Below are 20,549 nucleotides of genomic sequence, written 5' to 3' on the forward strand. Positions count from 1 at the left end.
GCCATTGCTAGGCCGTGATCTTCATTGGACATCTGGGAGTAGGGAAAGGAGGATGCAGTAACAGAAAGCTGGGGTACAGTAAGGCAAGGGGAGAGGGAGGAGAGTGGGGGGGCAGAGAGAGAGGGGAGAGAGAGAGAGAGAGAGAGAGAGAGGAGAGTCAAAGACATTTGGGAGAAGTCAGGACAGCGTTGGTGTGTTGGCAAGATCCTGTGGAAGCTGAGACCTGGGTTCTAGTGACAGTTCTGATGACACCTGGTCTCTTCCCCTCTCTTTCTTGGCTTCAGTTTACTCATCTGTAAAATCAGGGGCTTGGACTAGATGACTTCCTTCTCAGCTCTGACATTCCGTGTTCTATTCTGTGTTCTGTTCTGTGTTCTGTGCCTGTCTCTGTTCTGACATGCTGGGTTCTAAGGCCCCCTCTGCTCTGACATGTTGTGTTCTAAGGGCCCTTTCAGCTCAGTCATTCTGTGTTCTAAGGTCCCTCCCAGTTCTGACGTTCTGTGTTCTAAGGTCCCTCCCAGCTCTGACATTCTGTGTTCTAAGAGCCCTCCAAGCCCTGACATCCTGTGTTCTAAGGTCCCTCCCAGTTCTGACATTCTGTGTTCTAAGGTCCCTCACAGCTCTGACATCCTATGTTCTAAGGCCCCTTCACAGCTCTGACATTCTGTGTTCTAAGGGCCCTCCCAGCTCTGATATTCTGTGTTCTAAGGCCCCTTCACAGCTCTGACATCCTGTGTTCTAAAGGCCCTCCCATCTCTGACATTCTGTGTTCTAAGGGCCCTCCCAGCTCTGATATTCCATGTTCTAAGAGTCCTCCCAACTCTGACATTCTGTGTTCTAAGGACCATTTCAACTCTGACATTCTGTGTTCTAAGGCCCATCACAACTCTGTCATCCTGTGTTCTAAGGGCCCTCCCAGCTCTGACATCCTGTGTTCTAAGGGCCCTCCTAGCTCTGACATCCTGTATTCTAAGGCCCCTCCCATCTCTGACATTCTGTGTTCTAAGGGCCCTCCCAGCTCTGATATTCCATGTTCTAAGAGTCCTCCCAGCTCTGACATTCTGTGTTCTAAGGACCATTTCAACTCTGACATTCTGTGTTCTAAGGCCCATCACAGTTCTGTCATCCTGTGTTCTAAGGGCCCTCCCAGCTCTGACATCCTGTGTTCTAAGGGCCATTTCAACTCTGACATTCTGTGTTCTAAGGCCCATCACAGCTCCGTCATCCTGTGTTCTAAGGGCCCTCCCAGCTCTGACATCCTGTGTTCTAAGGGCCCTCCCAGCTCTGACATCCTGTGTTCTAAGGTCCTTCTACTTCATACATTCTCTGTTCTAAGCTCTAAGCTGCTAAAGCTAAGTTTTAGGGCTGGTGTTCCTCTCCACAATCTCCTAGATATGCACCCCCTTTCTGGGCAGCAGAGGACATCTTCATCCCTCAGGAAAGACTCTCTGCTTTTTCTGAGGTAGCCATGGCAACAATTCTTCCTTTTCTTCCCCTAGAGATTGTGGAGTAAACTTGGCCCAGAAAGACAAAAGTTCCATCTGGTCACCAAATGTAGCCAGCTGGGCTGAGGGGCTACGAGTCACCACGTAGTCCCGGGGCCTTGGTTTGCTGCCCAGGAGAGAGCTTGTGATGACTTTGCTAAGCCCCAGGGTAGCCTTCTCCCTGCCGAACAGCAGGCACATTCTGACAACCGCCTTCCCTTCAAATCTGTGCCCCTTTCTCCAGGAAGTCTTCCCTGAGCCCTCCTCCAATTTCTCAAGTATTTCCAAATACATTTGATCACACTGGAGGCAACTGGGTAGCCCAAGAGATAGAACTCTGATCCAGACACCCAGACCTCTGTAACTATGGGCAAAGTGGGCTTCTGTGAGCCTCATTTCCCTCATCTGTAAAATGGGAATAAAAGGACCACATGAGGTTGTTGTGAGGACAAAAATATGAATTTGTGAAGTACTTTGTGAATGTAAATGCTATCTACTATTATAACTGGTAAGACTAATTCACATGCCTTTAGTGTTCACCCCATGATAACCCTGTGAGGGATTACAAGTATCATCCCCTTTTCACAGATGGGGAAAATGAGGTTCAGGAGACAGGTGGCATGTTACGATGGAACACGTACATGGAATTTGGAGTCACAGGACTTGGGTTCAAAGGCCAGCCCTGCCACATAGAACCATATCCATTCACTTCCATGCTGTTTCCTCAGCTGTAAGATGAGGGAATTTTACCACACAACCTGTAAGATCCTTCCAGCTCTAAAACTGTGATTCTATGACCTCTCTGGGACTCAGTTTCCTCCTTTGTAAAATAAGGGGTTTGGATCTAATGACCTCCAAGTGTCCCACCAGCTCTAAATCTACGATACCATGCCTAGGGTCACGCCACTTAGTAATTTGTTGGGATTTGAACCCAGGGTCAACTCCCAGGTCAATACTGTTCCAGAGAAAGAATACTGGCAACTCTAGAACACTCATATACTCATTATTTTCTCAGTCTGTATCAGGAAAAAGGCAGGTAAGAAGAGGGAAGGGCTGGTGGGGGGGAGTTCCAGGGATAGCTGTGATCATCTTATTCTTATAGCTTTTTTACCTGATCTCTATCTAGAAACCAAGAGTTACATCTCTCCTTAAACCATCTCTATCTGTTGTGTATCCCTCCTGCCCCCTGAATCCAATAAGATTCCAAGCTGGGGGGACCCTCAAAAACACCCGGTCGTCCAATCCCCTCATTTCAGAGGAGAAAACTGAGGTTCAGACAGGGAGGTGATTTGTCAGGGTCATATGTAAGTAGGTTGAAGCAAAGTTGGGGTTGAACACTGGAGCTGACACCTAAGATGAGGAGTACCCAGGACCTTAGCTTCCCCTTTCCCCACTTCTAGATCAGCTGCCCTAGAATCTCAGACGGACCTGGTTCTGGAACTGGAAAGGATTTCAGAAGTCGTTTATCCCAAACCCCTCAGAAACTGAGATGGGAAGGATTTGCCCAAATTCACAGCCAAAGTTGCTGAGGACTGACTGGCTATCCAGGGCTCCCATTTCCCAAACCAGCACATTTTTTCACTGCACACTTTAAAATCACATTGCCCCATGGAGGAGGGTTGGGGTCTCAAAAGGCCCAGGTCAGAGGTGGCTGACTCCCTCCACTCCCGTCCCCAAGCCAGCTTTCCGGCCAATGGCTTCTCCTAATTGTCATTTACTGTGTGACTTAGTTTAATTCATTTCTCTCTGGGCCTCAATTTCCATCGGCTTAGGTGATTTCAGATCTCCAGATCTAAGAATTTAGGAACCGGGGCTTGGGAAACTGACTCACCACCCACAGGTTGCAGACCACAGCCCCAGGACGCCCCTTCCTTAGGGCGTCAGGCTGAGCCTATTGTCATGACAACCACCCCCTCCCTCTCCTGAAAAACATAGCAGTAGAAGGCAGACCTGGGAGAGCAGATTGTTCTCCTGTCCACCTCACTACCCACAAGGACTGGGCTCTGTTCTCAGAACGTTTTGGAAAAATTTTTTTATTAACAGGATTTTGTGGGAGATTAAAAATGGCAGTAACAACAACAAGGAAGAAGAGAGATGGCCGTCCCAGAAGCCCAGCCCCATCCCTGTTCCTCCCCTCCCTCCCAGGGCTCGTCTGTCCCTCTCTTTCCACTCCGGTCATACTGAGTCTGCCGGCCCTTCGCTGGGCTGAGGCCTGGACCCAGGATGGGGACTAGAGTGGGGGGAGAGGGAAAGAGAGGGAGAAGGGGGAGTCTGTCTGACCCAAGTCACTGCTGGGCCCTCACCTCTACTTCTACCCTCTTAGCTCACTGCCCCAGGCGGACTGACAATGAAGACTGGAGGGAGCTGGGCCTTGTCCTCTAGAGGGTGAAGATCCAGGCTGCGGACCTGCAGAAGTGACTCCCGCTGCTGGTGTGTCCTGATACTGCCAAGGAGGACAAGCTAGGCCTTCTGCAGGTACCACTTGCCCTCCTGGTGAGGCTCGTGGGTTAAAAATGAGGGCAAGAGGAAGGGACAAGGTGATTCCCCAGGGCAAGGGTGAGGAATCTGTTACACGCAATGTGGTGAGGAAGAAACCATCAGCATCTGGGGGCAAAAGAAGATCTGTTTTCAAGATAAGAGGCTCTGGGCATTTCCCCAGGTCTGAGTTTTCCCCAGGGGACAATGGGAGTGAGGGGATCCATGTGTCAGTCAGGGTGCCTGTCCTGTTCATTTTTTCTCCAGAGTAGTTGTAGGAAAAGAATGACCTCATGAGCCGGCTGATTGACGGAACAGGCCTGCACGGCTCCTGGCTCCCCCTCGTAGGAAATTCTGTTGCTTTAGAGTTCGTGCCCCAGAGGCAGACGAGTTGAGCCTCAGACTTCGGTTTTGTGGGGTCCCCCAAGCTCCTTCTAGGGGTTGGATACCAAAGTGGAGCGTGGCAGCCTCTAGCCACGGGCAGCAGTGGGGCCTTCAGCCACTGCCACCTGACCACTCTGCCCCGTGTTGACGTGGGACATTTGCCCTGAGGCACTCCGGAAGCAAGGTTGATGATGGGGGTTGAGGCTTTAGACCCAGTGAGCATCAAGGGCAGTGTCAGAAAGGGGCCCCAGCTGCAGGTGGTAAGCCGGCTGTCCTGGGCCTGGATACAGCTGGCCTTAGAAGAGGCTGAGCAGGAGCAAAACGGTCAGAAGGCCTGGGAACAGCGCTGGCTGTGAGCCCAGCCTGGCTGATGATGACAGTTGGCAATGGTCCTTGTTGGCCCCGATGCAGGATGCGTAGGCCATGACGTGTGGAATGTAGTTTTGTTCATGGACGCCATGCAGGAGATGAGCCATGGGGCCCTTGGCAAACACAGCCACATCTTCACCTCCGTGGGTTTCATGGCGCAGGGGTACCGCTGACTGGGCCTGGTAATTGTCATGAGCTGTGAGAAGAGAAGATTGGATGGTGAGGTGTGGAGATTGAATAGCCATCAGGAAGGTTCAGGAGACTAAAATTTGGAATTTCCCTAATCTTTGGGGTCAGGGACAAAGCGCCTTCCCTTCATACCAATATCTGGAAAGCATAGCATATCCTCTCCTAATGCAGCTCACATTCCACCCCACCTCTCATCCACCAGAGTGCATCTTCTGAAGCCGTCAAGGGAATCCCTTCCCAGACCGCGGGTCTTACCGTAGTCCACGGTGGAAACGTTCTCCCTCTCGCCAGCCACCACCTTGTAGCCAGGTCCGTTTCCATACAGGATGGAGGTGAAGGGCTTTTTATCTGTGTCACTCAACATGGGAGCAAGTCCTGCAGTGGGGAGGATGCAGAGTCACCAGAGAGCCAGAGTTCCCAGGCCCGGCTGTCCCAGTCACAATTCCTCCCAATGGTCCCTTGGACTTCTCAGCCCTTTCTCCAGATCACCTCCATGCCTCCATGCTAGTTCCTTTTCTCCCTCCACTTTTTCATATCTCCGGCCTCCACTTACCTCACCCAAGACAAAGTGAGTTTTCTTTACCTTATCCTGTACAGTCAAGTGACGCTCCTCCCTGGCCACCCTGCTCCCTGAAATGTTGTCTCCCCTGTTAGAATGTAAGCTTCTTGAAAGCAAGGATAGTCTTTGTTTGCCTGTATTTGTATCCATAGTGCTTAACAGGGTGCACGTAATAAATAATGTTTAATAAATGATCAATTGATGGTAAATAAACAATAATAATAAATAATTAATAAATAGCTGAAAAGATGAGTGAATACTCATCCACCTGTCCCCTCCTTTCCTGTTTGATCTCTATCTAGAAACCAAGAGTTACGGGGCAGCTGGGTGGCACAGTGGATAGAGCACTGGCCCTGAAGTCAGGAGGACCTGAGTTCAAATTTGGCCTCAGACCAAACACTTGACACTTACTAGCTGTGTGACCCTGGGCAAGTCACTTAACCCCAATTGCCTAAAAATATAAAAAAAAAAAGAAACCAAGAGTTACATCTCTCCTTAAACCATCTCTATATGTTGTGTATCCCTCCTGCCCCCTGAATCCAATAAGATTCCAATCTGGGTGGGCCCTTAGACATTCAGTAGTCCAATCCCCTCATTTTAGGAGAAAACTGAATTTCTATTTTAGGAGGTGCAGACAGGGAAGTGATTTGTTAAGGTCACACATAAGTAGGTTGAAGCAGAGTTGGGGCTGAACCCTGGACCTGACACCCAATTCAGTGCCCTCTCCACTATAACCCCTTGCCCCGTTTCACTAGGTCTGCCCAGCCAGTTGCCCCTTTGCTGACTTGCAGGCTGGAGGAGAAGAAGATGGCGAGCAGGGTTTGAGTCATCCCTACCCTGCCTGTCTGTAGGTGCGTAGCACAAAGCCTAGCACTGTGCATGGGGGGATGTTTAACAGGCAATTGGATTGAATTAGGATCCTAGGATCTGTAGCCTTAAGAGGCCTTAGAAGATTGTCCAGCCCTCTCAGGAAACTGAGGTCCAGAGAGGAGAAGAGCTCCCCCCACCCCCCAAAGGTCTTACAGGGAAGAAGCAGCTGAGCTTCAAGATGAAGCCAGGGCTCCTGATTCCAAATTCAGCGCTTTTGCCATATATTGCTGCGTTACCTCTGAATTAAAGAGGGGCAAAACCGGGTCAGCCACTCAAACGAGAGCAAGGTCAGGACCCGTTCCCTTTTCTCCTGTGCCTGAGTCCCCACGGCCTCTGCCCTCCACCCCAGCCCAGTCCAGCCTACCAAAGATGGAGTTCCCCCGGGGAGTGTAGCCACCAAAGGTGAAGACGTGGGAGTGGTCAGCTGTGACCACAGTCAGGGTGTCCTCCGGGGAGGTCAGGGCGCCAGCCTGCCCGATGGCTCGGTCCATCTCCACCGCCTCGTGCAAAGCTTGTTTGGCCTTTCCCTCGTGGTGGCCGTGGTCGATCCTGCCGCCTGGGGTATCAAAGGAGAGAGACCCATAAGGACCTCACAGATGATCACATATTCGCAGGTAACTAGTGTTGGAAAGGATTGTCGCAGCTCTGACATTGTGTTCTAAGACCCTTCCCAGCTCTGACATCCTGTGTTCTAAGGGCCCTCCCAGCTCTGACATTCAGTGTTCTAAGGTCCCTCCCAGCTTTGATATTCAGTGTTCTAAGGTCCCTCCCAACTCTGACATTGTGTTCTAAGACCCTTCCCAGCTTTCACATTCTGTGTTCTAAGGCCCTCTCAGCTCTGAGATCCTGTGTTCAAAGGGCCCTCCCAATCCTGACATCCTGTGTTCTAAGGGCCCTCCCAGTCCTGACATCCTGTGTTCTAAGGGCCCTCCCAGCTCTGACATTCTGTGTTCTAAGGTCCCTCCCAGCTTTGATATTCAGTGTTCTAAGGTCCCTCCCAACTCTGACATTGTGTTCTAAGACCCTTCCCAGCTTTCACATTCTGTGTTCTAAGGCCCTCTCAGCTCTGAGATCCTGTGTTCAAAGGGCCCTCCCAATCCTGACATCCTGTGTTTTAAGGGCCCTCCCAGTCCTGACATCCTGTGTTCTAAGGGCCCTCCCAGCTCTGACATTCTGTGTTCTAAGGGCCCTCCTAGCTATAATAATTTAAGATTCCTGGAAACTATTTGCCCAGGAAAAGGAAGCCCGTTCTTCCAAGATGAGCTGATTTTATTCTTTCATCCCCTGGCTCAGTGCAGGGCCCGGAGCAAACCCTCCACACTGTTCTTCTGCTGTCCCTCAGGGCCTCCCTTCGGCCTCCTCCTGCTGCTCCCAGCCTCAGGCTCCAGGCGGCCTGGCCAGCCCAACCAGTTGGTCCAGCAGCGGTTGAGCTGAGAGGGCCTGGCTCCCTTTGTTGTGGTCTTCAGCTCTGAGCAAAACCATGTTGGCCCCACATTCCTGGCTCCCACTACAAAGGGGGCCACACTCCCATGGGAGACCCGTCACTCCACCGTAGGTTCCACAGAGGCGGGAGGAATCTGTGGCCAGAGCTGAAACCGCTGAGCTTAGCACTAACCCTTGGGTTTGGGTAAAGAGCCAGTAACCCAAGTGGCCCGCCTTTCTTGTGTGGTAGGGCTGACAAGGCCCAGGCACAGGAGGGACGTGACCAGTCATCCTTGTGTTAAGTACACCTTAAGTATCCCAAATAAGGCAGCATCCCTTACTATGCCAATTGGACATAGTCTGTTGGGGTGGCATTATCTAATATGTCCCTTCCAAACCCCCAGCCCAGCTACAGACCTTGGTAGCCATATCCTAGGCTCAAGGGAGAGTAGGATTTGGGGAGGGGGCTTTCCAAATCTAATCCTATTGAGATTGAGATGGCTTCCAATTGGTTTCCAAACAATAGGGAGACTCGATTCTATGGGAATCCCATTGGGCCATCCCCAGGGGTTTTTAGAGTCAGAGCTGGGAGAGACCTTAGAACACAGAATGAGATTTAAAAAAAAGTGGACAACTCTGTCACCTGAGTACACACAGCTTGATTCTTCTGCCTCTCTACTCTGTTTGCTATTTCAGGAATTGCCTCCCTCCCTTGCTTCACCTGTTGAATTTCCTTCCTCCTGTGCTTTAAAATCTGTCTCCCTGGTCTGCCCAGCTCAGGAGTGGCCCATTAAACTTCTCTAAGGAACTAGTACATTGTAGGTGCCTAATAATTGCTCAGTGAGTAAAGATTGAGCGTGTAGTATTATTCAAGCCCGACGATGACAGGGCTCCATCAGGTTCCTACCTTCTACCAGCAGGAAAAAGCCCTTGGTGTTCCTTCTCAGGATCCTGATGGCCACCTCCACCATCTCGGTCAGGGATGGGTCTGTCTGGTTGTTTCTGTTGAGTTCATACATCATATCCATTGGCTCAAAGAGTCCTAAAGAGGGCGACAGAATGGTCAGCTCTGGGAGAATAAGGAAAGGGAGGGAAGAAACAGGTGGAAAGGACAAGCCAAAGAAGGCTGGGAATAACTGGATACCATGGGCTAGTGGCACTGGCCTTCCCTTCTCCTTCAGATGTCCCAGGCTAGTAGAACACTTAGAATGCAGTGAATAACATACAACAGATGCAGTAAATGCGTGAGTGAGTATAAATGAGCGAGTGAGTGAATGATAGGTGAAGGTGTTTGACGCCACATTACATGATATGTGCACTGTACATTAGTATGGGGTACTGTACTACCCTTCCACCTCCATAACATCTTTCACAATCATTCCTTTCTCTTCTTTCCATTCTCAAGGCCCATCCTTCTAAGCCTTTGTCACCTCTCACCTGGACCATTGCATTAGCCTTCTAATTAGTCTGCCTCCAGCCTCACCCTTTTCCCAAATCCATTCTCCATCCAATGGCCAAATTCATATTCCCAAGGCAGAGAGCCCTGACCATGTCACCCTCCTGCTCCAGTTCTTTGTTGCCTTCGAGATAAGATACCATCTCCTTAGCCTGGCATTCAAGGCCCTTCACTGTCTGGCTCCAATCTACCTTGGTTTCTCAAACTTTGTGATGGAGACAAATAAGACCGTTTTAGTCTCATCCTGTCCTTTCATCCTACCATACATTTGTATGGGTCATTCCTCCTAGCTGGTACCCAGGCAGCCAGGTGGCGCACCAGGCCTGGAGTCAGTAAAACTTATCTTCATTAATTCAAATCTGGCCTTAGACACTTGCTAGCTGTGTGACCCTGGGCAAGTCACTTAACCCTGTTTGCTTCAGTTTCCTCGACTGTTAAATGAGCTAGAGAAGGAAATGGCAAACCACTCCAATATCTTTGCCAAGAAAACTCCAAATGGGGTCACGAAGAGTTGGACACAGCTAAAAATTTCACCATCTAGCCCCCAGTTCCAAGCTGAATGTAAGCAAGCTCTTTGAGAGCAGGGAATGTGTCGTATTTTCCCAGTGTTGATGGGCACTGGCTTCGGTATGCCTAGGGTACAGAATGCAGAGTATAGACCACAGCCTGGGTGCAATTACCTATGGTCCAAATAGCACAATGCTTAACGGTGATCTAATCCACCCAGCATTTATTAAATCCCTATTGTCAACATGGCACTAGGGAAAAAAGGACAAAAAAACCAAGGTCCTTGACCTCCAGGTCTATTTCACAGTACAATTCAGCAGCAAAGGCTAGGAGGCACAGTGTGTACGTGCAGAACAGTCTCTGTGGCAGAGGACGCTGTGCTCTCTTCCTTCACGGGCTGTGGCCGTGCCAAAGCTTCTAATCTCACTGAGGGCACACCCTGCACTGTACAGCCCACACTTCCTGGGACTGCGTGTTGGACTCGACGAATCTCAGGGCTGGAAAGGGCTTCAAAGACCATCTAGCACACTTCTACCAGCCAATGATCCCAACTCTGCTGCCCAGGCCCTGACAAAGGGATGGCCGCAATGCGGAATGAGACACACAGGCAATGGGGGAGTTTTTCCTTGAGGATACATATTGGTTGCAAGGGTTGTTTTTCTTTTATATTTTATATCGGGGACTGGAAGGGAGAAAAAAAAATTAAAAGTAGAAAAAAATAAAAAGATAAATGGTTATTCAGCCTCTGCTTGAATTCCTCTAGTGAAGGGGAAGTCACTACCCTAACGAGGCAACCCATTTCCAAAGTTGTCAGAGCTGGAGAGTTTTTTTCCCCTGATGCAGTGCCTGCACCTACCTGCTGGCAGAGTCCCCAGCTCCCACTTCTCCCCCTGGGAGGTCTACCCTTCAACTCCTTGAAGACAGCCTATCATGCATAGAGAGAGACCTTACTGGGACTAGCTCAGGGCTCGGGAATGAAGGCATTGGGGACGCAGTGGGAGAGGAATAATCAGCCCTCTGTCCCCTGGTGTTGACAGTAGGTAATGAGCCCAGATTGGAAAAGAACGTGCGAACCTGGCCCCACTATCAGATACACAATTCAAAGCATCTCAGTCCAATGCCCCATTTTGCAAAGGAAGAAAATAAGACCCAGAAACTGATTGACCCAGGGTCCCATGGGTAGTATGAAACAGGGCTGGCAACAGAACCAAGGTCCTTGGACTCCACTGCCCCATGCCCTTTCCACATAGGGGGTGTCTCTTCATGCTTTATTGCTTGGCTACAGTGCAATAGACTGGCTGCCTTGTGAGGGGGGCCTGAGTCACCAGTGATCCTGCGAGCTAGACTTTAAAAATTTTGAAAAGGGGAAACCTGCTAAGAAACAAGTCGTTTTACGTTGCCAACCTAAGCTACCTCATCTGTAAAATGGGTTTAGTGATACTCCGACCCCACACCAAGGTATTTTAAGGAAAGCACTTTGCAAAATAATAAAGGACACCATCATCATCATCATCATCACCACCACCACCACCACCACCACCACCACCATCATCATTCTTCCATTGAAGGAAGCTTTGTTAATGATTTTGCTGGGACTTGCTCAGTTCCCAAGAGGCATGATTCACAAGGACTGTTGGGACAGGATGGATCATGGAGGGAGGATTTTAGAGAGGCCACACCCTTCCTTTTACAAGAAGAGGCCTGGGAAGCCCAGGGAGACTTGCACATGCAGGAAGCATAGCCGGAATGACAGCTCGGGTCTTCCAAGTCTAATTAACGTTCTTTCTCTGCCACATGGTGGGATACACCTTGAACCTCCAACAGCCCCTGACCCCAGCTCCCTTGTAGCTAACAAGCTGGCTTGTTCTCTCGCCCTTCCCCTCCCTGTATTTGCATCTTCAAGGCCTGATCTAAGTTCTCTGACTGGGCCTTATAAGGGGAAAAGCCCAATCTGATTTCCCTCTGTGCCCTCTAACCCCTGGCCCAGGACTCAGAAAGCTGTTGCTAGCTATAATGGATTGTTCCCAGGGGGAGCTCCCCTCCCTAGCTCTGCCCTGGCACCCTCCGCCTTCCACTGTGTGACCTTAGCAAAAAATCACTTCCCTTTCCTACCCTTTGGTATCCTCCTCAGTAATCAGAGTCATAACATGTCCATAGGAAACTCAGAGGTAATCAGCCCTTGCTTGACCTAGAACTTCCTCTCCAATACGCCCAAATGAATTTAGCCCTTTCAGGGTTAATCTATGTCCTAAGATACCTTGCACCTGGCAACATTGTGCTCTAAGGCTCCTCCCAGCTTTCATTTTCTAAGTTCTAAGGCTCCTTCCAGTTCCATGCTCCCCTCCTCCAGCCCCACATTCTTTGTTCTAAGGTTCCTTGCAGTTCTAGGACTTGCTGACTCTTTCTCCAGGCTGGACAGTTTGGAATAGAATCCTATCACTTGGTTTGAAAGCTGTGAGAGGGAGGAAGTGGTTACACTTCCGAGAGCTGGGATTAGAGATTAGAGATTAGAAAGAGGTAAAATGCAGTCAAAGGACTTGGGTTCGAATCCCCACCCTCTGCTGAACTTTTCTGAGTAGTTTCTCATCTGTATATTTGTTTGTTTGGTTTTTTTTAAGGCAATTGGGGTTACGTGACTTGCCCAGGGTCACACAGCTAGTAAGTGTCAAGTGTTTGGTCTGAGGCTGGATTTGAACTCAGGTCCTCCTGACTTCAGGGACTGTGCTCTATCTACTGCACCTAGCTGGCCCCTAGTCTTTCATCTGTAAAGTGAGGGGGTTGAATGAGATCTCCTCCAAGATGCTATCTAGCTCTGAATCTTATGCTCCTAAGAACCAGGGAGATGGAGCAGCTAAGTGGCATAGTGCACCAGGGCAGGAAGACCCGAGTTCAAATCCAGCCTCAGACACTAGTTGTGTGACCCTGGACAAGCCATTTAACCCTGTTTGCCTCAGTTTCCTCATGTGTAAAATGAGCAGGAGGAGGACATGGCAGTACCTTTGCCAAGAAAACACCAAAAAAAGAGTTGAAAAGGACTGAAACAACAAAGGAGATACCTCAAGACTTCAGCAATAGGCTGGGCTCTCTCTGCTCACAAATAGGAGACCTTACTCCCAGGCCTAATCCTGTTTACTAGAAAATCTCATCTCTCAGCCTGTCCATGTGAAGGACACAGAGCCTGAGGGCAGGGGGCACTGATGACACGCGCCCACACTGGCCCCTGTTCTCTCCTACTTACCTAGGAGGTAGTCCACACGGTCCAAGTTCAATTCTAACAGCTGCATGCGGTTCCAGACATAGTGGGCATTCTAGGAGAAAAAACACTGATGGTCAGAGGCAGGCTAAGAGCTAGAAGACAGCCCAGGGTCAGTAGAGAAATCAGCCAGGCCCACAGGATGTCCCCAAGCCAGACCACGGCCCAGAGCATCTGATCAGAACTCAACTAGCTTGTCTGAGGGCTTGTCCGAAGGTACAGCTACTCATGTCTTATAATTCACAGAATAATGAGCTAGCTAGCTAGATGCTGGAAGGGTCTTAGAACATAAGAACGTTGGAATTGGGAGAAACCTTAGAACACAATATCAGAGCTAGAGGGCTTTTAGAACACAGCATGTTAGACATAAGTTGGACCTGGGAGGAGCCTTCAATGCTATCCCCTCCTTAATTTTACAAATGAGAAAAAGGAGGCCCAGAGTCCCACAGCCAGTACATACTAGGACCAGACAAACCTGATTCCCTGACTGCCACTTCAGGTTACTCTTTTTCGTACCATTCAGAAAATATGAGTGCTACTTACGGAACTAGGGGAAGAAGGAAGTAGGAGAGACATGCTAATTTTAGGTAGCAAACAAATCATATGCAAAACGCATGCAAATAGGTGCATAATTGTTTTGTCATGCACATCCCAGTGTCAATAATCATCCTGCCTCTCCCATGGCCCAGGAACCTGGATATCTGATAATGAGAATTATTTCCAGGCATGTGAAGCCCTTCCCCCACTCCAGATGGCTGAGTTCCCATCAGTGGCCTTCTCCCCTCCCCAAACTAGGGGGGAAGGAGAAGGTGGGTCATGCCAGGAACAATTAGAAATATAATCCTAGAAGGACCATTCAGCCACATCAAAACTGACCCCACCACAGCCGCTTACCACTGTCTTCAGCAGCTTTGACCACAGTCATTTTCAGACCCTGTGTCTTGCCCTTCCCCCACCTTCCTGGCTCCCCTCATGCCCACCCAGATGCCTGGGGAGCATCAGATTTAAAGGGCAAGCTAACTTCCATGGCTCTCATGGTGGGACTCTTGGGTGGTCACCTAAGGATATCTTGGCTGGAAGGATCCAGTGGGAAAGTTTCATAGGATAATAGAGCATCAGACCTGGAAGGGACTTGAGAATCTCCAATCAGATCCTAGGAATCATAGGCTCAAGAGTTAAGAAGAGACCTTAGGGGTCATCTAGTCTAACCCCATCATTTTATGGATCTGGAAAAGGGTAATCCTTCACCCAAGATTTCCTTGGGCCACTTTTCCCTCCAGAGCCTAAGGTCTGCCACTCACTAAGGTGAACCTCAGCATGGAGCCCTTTCCCAAGGAGTGGAATATGGGATTTGTGACCATTGGAAAGCAACATGGTAGGGCAGAAGGACCTCTGGGTTGGAGGGGCAGACGGGAGTTGGAATCCCAGCTCCGCTACTAAGCAGCTGTGTGACTTTTGGGTCGCTCCACTCTGGGCCAAACCACTCTCTGGAAAATGATGGGGTTGGACTAGATACTTGAAGTCCCTTTTTTGCTCATCCTGTGTTCTAAATATACTTCCAGCTGACATTGTATTCTAAGGTCCTGAGGGATGACCTTCTATGTTCTAATGTCCCTTCCTGCTCTAAGATCTGTTTCCCTTTAACCAGCTTGAGTCTAATTAAGTATAGATATGGTGTTGGGGTAGCATCACCTACAAGGCATTTTATAATAAGATATGGGGCTCCTGGGCAACAGTTCCACTTTATTGTTAAATTAATACAAATCCCTTTCTCATCACATCACTTTTCCTCTTTTTGGCAACCTTTCTCTCTAGGGAAGAACATGGCTTTAACACTTAAGTTTTCTTTTCAGTCCTGGCCTACCTGCTGACTCAGTCCCCATCATTCCCATTATCCAACTCTCTGGATTCTGGAGCAGAATCCGGGAATAAATGCATTATTCATCCACTGGCTTTAGTACCTTGTTCCGAGGCTTCTTTTCCTTCCAGACATTGATGAGGAACTGCCCGTCCAGTCTTGTCCCTCTTGCCTTCTCATCATCCCCATACTCCACATCAGTTGTGTTCTTAGGAAACATGTATTTCCGGCCTCCACCCATAATTACCTAAGCAAAGAGAAAGAGCTGTCAAGCCCTAGGATGGAACAGAGACTGCTCATGGCACATAGGAGCTTAATAAATGTTTGCTGACTGATAAACAGTTTGGGGGGGGGGGTCACAAATAGTCCAGTGGAATAATTGCTGGATTTGGCATGCGCTCTCCATTGAAGGAGAAGTTTTTCACCTAGAATGCCCTACACCAATGAAATCACTGGCTTGGTACAAACAAATACAACCACAAATGTATAAGAACAAGAACCATTCCCCAATGGATAACAGTTCTTAGAAGAAGAATTGTAAACTAATTATCACTAATAAGAGAAATGCGAATTAAAACAACTCAGCAAATTGACATCTATGATGAAAAGAGAAGAAAAAGTCAATGCTGGAAGGGCTAGGGAAAGATAGGCACATTGTTGGCTAAAGACTGGCTAAGCTGTGAATTTCAGAAAGTAATTTGGATCTGCTATAAGAAGGCAACTAAAATGTCTGGGTTTTTTGACCCAGAGGATCCAAGGATTGAAAGAAAAGTCCCTTTATGATCTGACAGTTTGGGTTTGGTTCTGGGTTCTGCCACTTGGATGGCGACATGACCTTTCCTAAGTCTCCTCACTGGGGCCTCAAGGTCTCAAAGGAGAAAAAGCATGCCCTGAATGGGAGGGTTAATTAAATCATGCATCTATGGCAGGGCTGTGGTTTAGGTTAGCTGGAAGACATACAGGAGGTAAATAGAAGTTATATGTGTCTTGTCCCGCTCCCACAATACACACACACTGCCCCTCAGCACAACCCCGCCCCCCAATCCAGGACAGGCAGGGTAAGATGGCATTCAAAGGACATGAGGTAAAGGGGATGCAGAAGTGGCACAAGAAGACACCCAACCTCCAAATTCCCAGCTAGAAAACCCCAGCTCTGGGCTGGCTTTCCCATCTCTCTCTGCCCTGGGAGTCCTGAACCAGGGAGGTCTGAATGGGCAGTCTGGCTTCTGACCAGAGCCATCCCCACCACAGCCCTGGGCAAACAGCAGGCACCCCCAACAAGAGGGGTGGAGGGGAGGGCGAACTGAGGACATGCTGTCTGTTTATCAAAGCTACCCTAATTTTATCCCACCACCACCAGCCATCCACGGGGATGACAGACGAAGGTGCGGGAGTGTTTGTTTTCCTTGGGAGGTGGTGTTTGAAGTTCTGGCTATTTTTAACCCGGGGAGAAGAGCAAAACAGTGACCGGTGTCCTCCTGTCACCGGCCCGGCCCCGGATCCTAGGGCATGGGGCCCAGGACGTTGCCCCCGAGTGACACCAGCCTGGATGGAGCCTAGAGGAAGACACACGGCTAGGGTTGGCTATCTTTTTGTCCCCTTCCTTCCCTGGCCATCTTGTTTGGGCTTGAAGACCAAGTGCTCAGGTAGACTTGGTTTCACAAAACCCTCAATTAGAGCCTATGAGAGGGGTCTTAGTATCTGTCAAACTCTCAGTTCCAGAGGAGGGAAGTAACTTAGTCACAGAATTATAGGTAGTAAGAGGCAGAGCTGAGATTTAAACCCACTACACCATGCCCTAAGTTGAAGCCAAAACCAACCGTAAATGGCAGGTCTGGGAGTTATGTTGTGGGGTAGACCCTGAAGGTTTTTGGATACAAAAGTAACATCCTCTGACATAGACACTACAGAGAGACCCTGAAGATTTTTGGATGCAAAAGTAACATCCTCTGTCAGTTACATTAGTATCTGTGACCTTGGACAAGTGACTACTCATTAGATTGTAAGTTCCTTGAGGGAAGCACCTAGCATAGTGCCTGGCACATAATAGGTACTTAATGTTTATTGAATGTATCCAATTGAATATGTTGAACCTCAATTTCCTCATCTGTAAAATGAGAGGAAGGAAACTAATTCTTGTTCAGTCCTGTCCCACTCTTTGTGACCTCCTTGGCAAAGGTACTGGAGTGATTTGCCATTTCCTTCCCCAGCTCATTTTACAGATGAGGAAACTGAGGCAAACAGGGTTAGGTGACTTGGCCAGGGTCACCCAACTAGTAAGTATCTGAGGCTGGATTTGAACTCAGGTCTTTCTGACTCCAGGTCAGGTTCTCTATCCTCCACTACACATTATCTAGCTGTTCTTAATACTTCAACTAAAACAATAAAACTTCCTATTTCTGAAGCCCTTAAAACGCACTCCTCACAACAATCCTCCCCTCTCCATCTTACAGATAAGAAAATAGAGGCATTAGTCCAGCCTCCCTGCATTATCCAACTCCCTGCAAGATGGTGGGGGAGCCAGGATTCCAGCAAGGAAGCCCAGAACAGAGAAACAGCACCAATGTGGATTCCTAGTGGACACCTGGCCAGAACCATTCCAGGCTCCCAGCCTAGGCCTCAGGAACCAGAGGGTTGGAAGGGAGAGGGAATGTGTCCCCAGATTCCAGCTCTTCCCATCCCCATGGAGCCAGAGCCTTTGGGATCTTTATGTTAACAGGGCCAGCCTTGGAAAAATGAACCCCCCAATCTGCTCCCACCACACCATCATTCCTTCCCCAGGCAGAGACTTCACACAGGCTCATTAAACTTCCAAATCACAGAGTTAATGTTTGGCTTTTGGGTTTGGTGTCTTTTTTTTTTTTTTTTTAAAGCTAAAGATATTTATTTATAGGGCAGACACCAGGATTTGTTTCATCCACAGCCTGGGGACTAGGGAAATTGGGGGAGGTGGAGAAGGGGTAAGAAGAGAAAGGACAAAAGGGGAAAGAAAAGGAGAGGAGACAAAAAAGAGATAGGGAGAGAGGAAAGGAGAACTCCAGTGTCTCTTTTGGGAATAAGGTGAGAAGAGTTGAAAGGAGAAGGGAGAGACAGATGGGAATGAGAAGAAAATCATAGAATTTAGGGAAAAGAGGCACTTAGAAATCATTTGGTCCAACCCAAAGGGTAAAGCCAAAAAAGGGAAGGAAGACAAGAATTTAGTAAGTGCCTTCTCATGTTATCCTCACAACTCTGGAAGATAGGAGCTATAAGCATCCCCACTTGCTTAGGGCCACATAGCTAGTAAGTGCCTGAGGTGAAATTTGAACTCGGGTCTTCCAGAATGCAGGCCCAGGCAGGGCTCTGTGCGCCATGGCGCCCCCTAGCTGCCTCAGGTCTACCTAAGGCCAGAGAAGACGTTAAGTAGCTCCTCTTGACCTCGCATCCGCTGATCTTTCCTTGGGACCATACTGAGCCTGACCTAGGACCTCTGAGCGCTGCATCAGATCACAGACACAAGACACCTCAGCTCTCTAGTCCAACCAGGTGATGGATGATGACTTAGTGGATCACCTGGGTCAAAGTGCCAGGGCGGGATCTGAAGCCAGCTCCTCTGACGCTGGCCCACTCTTCACGTTCCACCCCGTTTCTGCCAGGACCTGAAGCCTCAATGTCATGTGCCCAAGGGGGGCTGGTTAGGTCATCAAGCAGGCCTGTTCCCTAAGCCCCACCCAGACATAGCCAGGTCCCAGCCTGCTAGGGCTAAAAATCCAGTTTGCCTGAACCCCCACTCCACCCCACATCTGCTGAGCCCAGAAAGGCTCCAGATTACTGTTTACCCCTGGCCCAGCCCCAGGGCAAATCCCCTCAGTTGTCTCCTTCCCTTTAACCTCAAATCCTTTAATAGCTCAGGTGGCCCTCAGATCTGCGTGGGGAGCCTGCCCAGGCTCTTCCCACGGCAGGCCCTCGGAAAGACAGGCTGCTGGCCACACCCCCAGCCCCAAATGATTGAGGTCCCAGGACTTGCTCTGTGCTGGAGGCTCCCGCCTAAACCAACTGCAGCCATCACTGAAGTGTGTGTATGTGTGTGTGTGTGTGTGTGTGTGTGTGTGTGTGTGTGTGTGTGTGTGTGTGTGGTGGGGGGGGGACTTTCTCCTCTTCCCTTCCATCTTACCCATGTCTCCTTTTCTCAGCTCTACTACCTATGTTTATCCCAACTCATCTAGTGAAGTGGAAAAGAAATGCTTATTCATCTCAAGAATGTATTTAGTTCCTTCTTTCCACCTGTCCCTACCTCTTGCTGAAGAGATATTCTGGGGAAGTCTCTAAGACAAACTTGGGCAGTGGAAGTCAGGAGAAGTCAGGTGCCTCTACCTGCCTCTACCACTAAACTGGCTGCATGTCACTCTCCTTCTCTTGTCCTCAAGGCAGGGTTTCAGTAGAGTGATCTTTTGAACAGCTCTTGTGATTTTATGTTCTAGATCAGGGGTGGGGAAACTGGGATTTGTTCTGTAAAATTTGGATTCAGTCAAAAGGCTGCACTTAAGGACCAGGCTGCAGGTTCCACCATCCTTGGTCCAGATCCTTCCCATTTGTAATTCTTTAAGTTCTAAGTTCTATCATTCTATGTTCTAAGGTCTCTTTCAGAGCTGACATTCTGGGTTCTAAGCCCTCTCTCAGCTCTGACACTATGTTCTAAGATTCATTTCAGCTCTACATTCTAAGGGCCCTTCCAGAGCTGCTATTCTGTGATCTAAGGGCTTTTCTTGACATTCTGGTATTCCATGGTTCTTTCCCCCAGGGGTTGTGGTCATTTGGGGCTCCCTCCTCCTGGGTTGCACTCACCTCAATATCTGGGATGTTGTGGATGAGCTGGTGGGCAATGTCCTTGCAGCCCTGGTTCAAGGCCTCAGTGGGCATCTCGTTGTCAGAATACCAATCCCTATCGGCAGAGTGTGCATAGGCAGCACTAGGTGTAGCGTGGTTCACTCGGGTGGTGGTCACAATGCCAACAGATTTGCCTGAGTCAGGGAAAGAAGATTATTTCTAGGCATGGGGCTTCCCTAAACTAATGCAACCCCAGGACCAGATAAAAACAAGCCCCACAGAGTTCGTAAGTAAACAACATTAGCTCCTTGGAAGGTGTGGCTCACAGTCCCCTCGACTCCCATCCAATGCACACAAGTAGGTGCTTAATAAATGGTTCATAGATCAGAGCCCTCTGTAAGTGAGGTGGATGGAAGCTAAGGCCCAAAGAGCCCCTCAGGGTGGGGCCCCTGCAGGAATCTGGGGCGGGGGGGGTAGACCAGGAGTGTCCGTCCATGCCCACCCCCACTCCTCACCAGCATCCTTGGCCCAGCGTAAGATGGAGGTGACCTCATTGCCTCTTGTGGTGTTGCACTGTGACCGGATGACAGCAGCACTCACACCAAGTGTGCCTTCATTGCCCTTTACTCCACAGAGGTAGGCGGTGGCTGTCCCAGCACTATCGGGAACCTGGGCATTGGTGTTGTATGTCTAGGGGTAGAAGAGGCTCTGTTAGGTGATGCCGAAGGCTGTCTAGACCCTCTCATGCTGCTAGCTTACCTGCAATCCCAGGTGAGGATCTTGTCCACCAAACCTAAGGGGCTTCTGGGGCATGAAAGAGCCAGGGTGCAACCCCCCCAACCCTCATGTCCCCACAAAGTCTTCTAATCTACCACCCCCACATCCCAGTGCCAAGAGTCATTTATCCAAAAATCATT

The 20,549-nt window shown here is 49.4% G+C and overlaps 1 protein-coding gene across 1 annotated transcript in view; it reads right to left on the reverse strand.

Moving 5' to 3' along the window:
• Positions 1-3,501: 3,501 nt before the first annotated feature.
• Positions 3,502-20,549, reverse strand: part of ALPL (alkaline phosphatase, biomineralization associated) — a 51,949-nt gene continuing 34,901 nt past the window's right edge. Inside the window, exons 5-12 of the mRNA XM_027841445.1 lie at positions 20,148-20,322; positions 19,651-19,826; positions 14,930-15,073; positions 12,954-13,023; positions 8,660-8,794; positions 6,695-6,886; positions 5,157-5,276; positions 3,502-4,908 (exon numbers count right to left, since the gene is read on the reverse strand). Of these exons, the coding sequence (XP_027697246.1) occupies positions 4,640-4,908; positions 5,157-5,276; positions 6,695-6,886; positions 8,660-8,794; positions 12,954-13,023; positions 14,930-15,073; positions 19,651-19,826; positions 20,148-20,322 (1,281 nt within the window). The 3' untranslated portion in view covers positions 3,502-4,639. The remainder of the gene's footprint in view (positions 4,909-5,156; positions 5,277-6,694; positions 6,887-8,659; positions 8,795-12,953; positions 13,024-14,929; positions 15,074-19,650; positions 19,827-20,147; positions 20,323-20,549) is intronic.

This window comes from Vombatus ursinus, unplaced genomic scaffold (assembly GCF_900497805.2).
Source record: "Vombatus ursinus unplaced genomic scaffold, bare-nosed wombat genome assembly UNPS02014859.1, whole genome shotgun sequence".
Taxonomy (NCBI): domain Eukaryota; kingdom Metazoa; phylum Chordata; class Mammalia; order Diprotodontia; family Vombatidae; genus Vombatus; species Vombatus ursinus.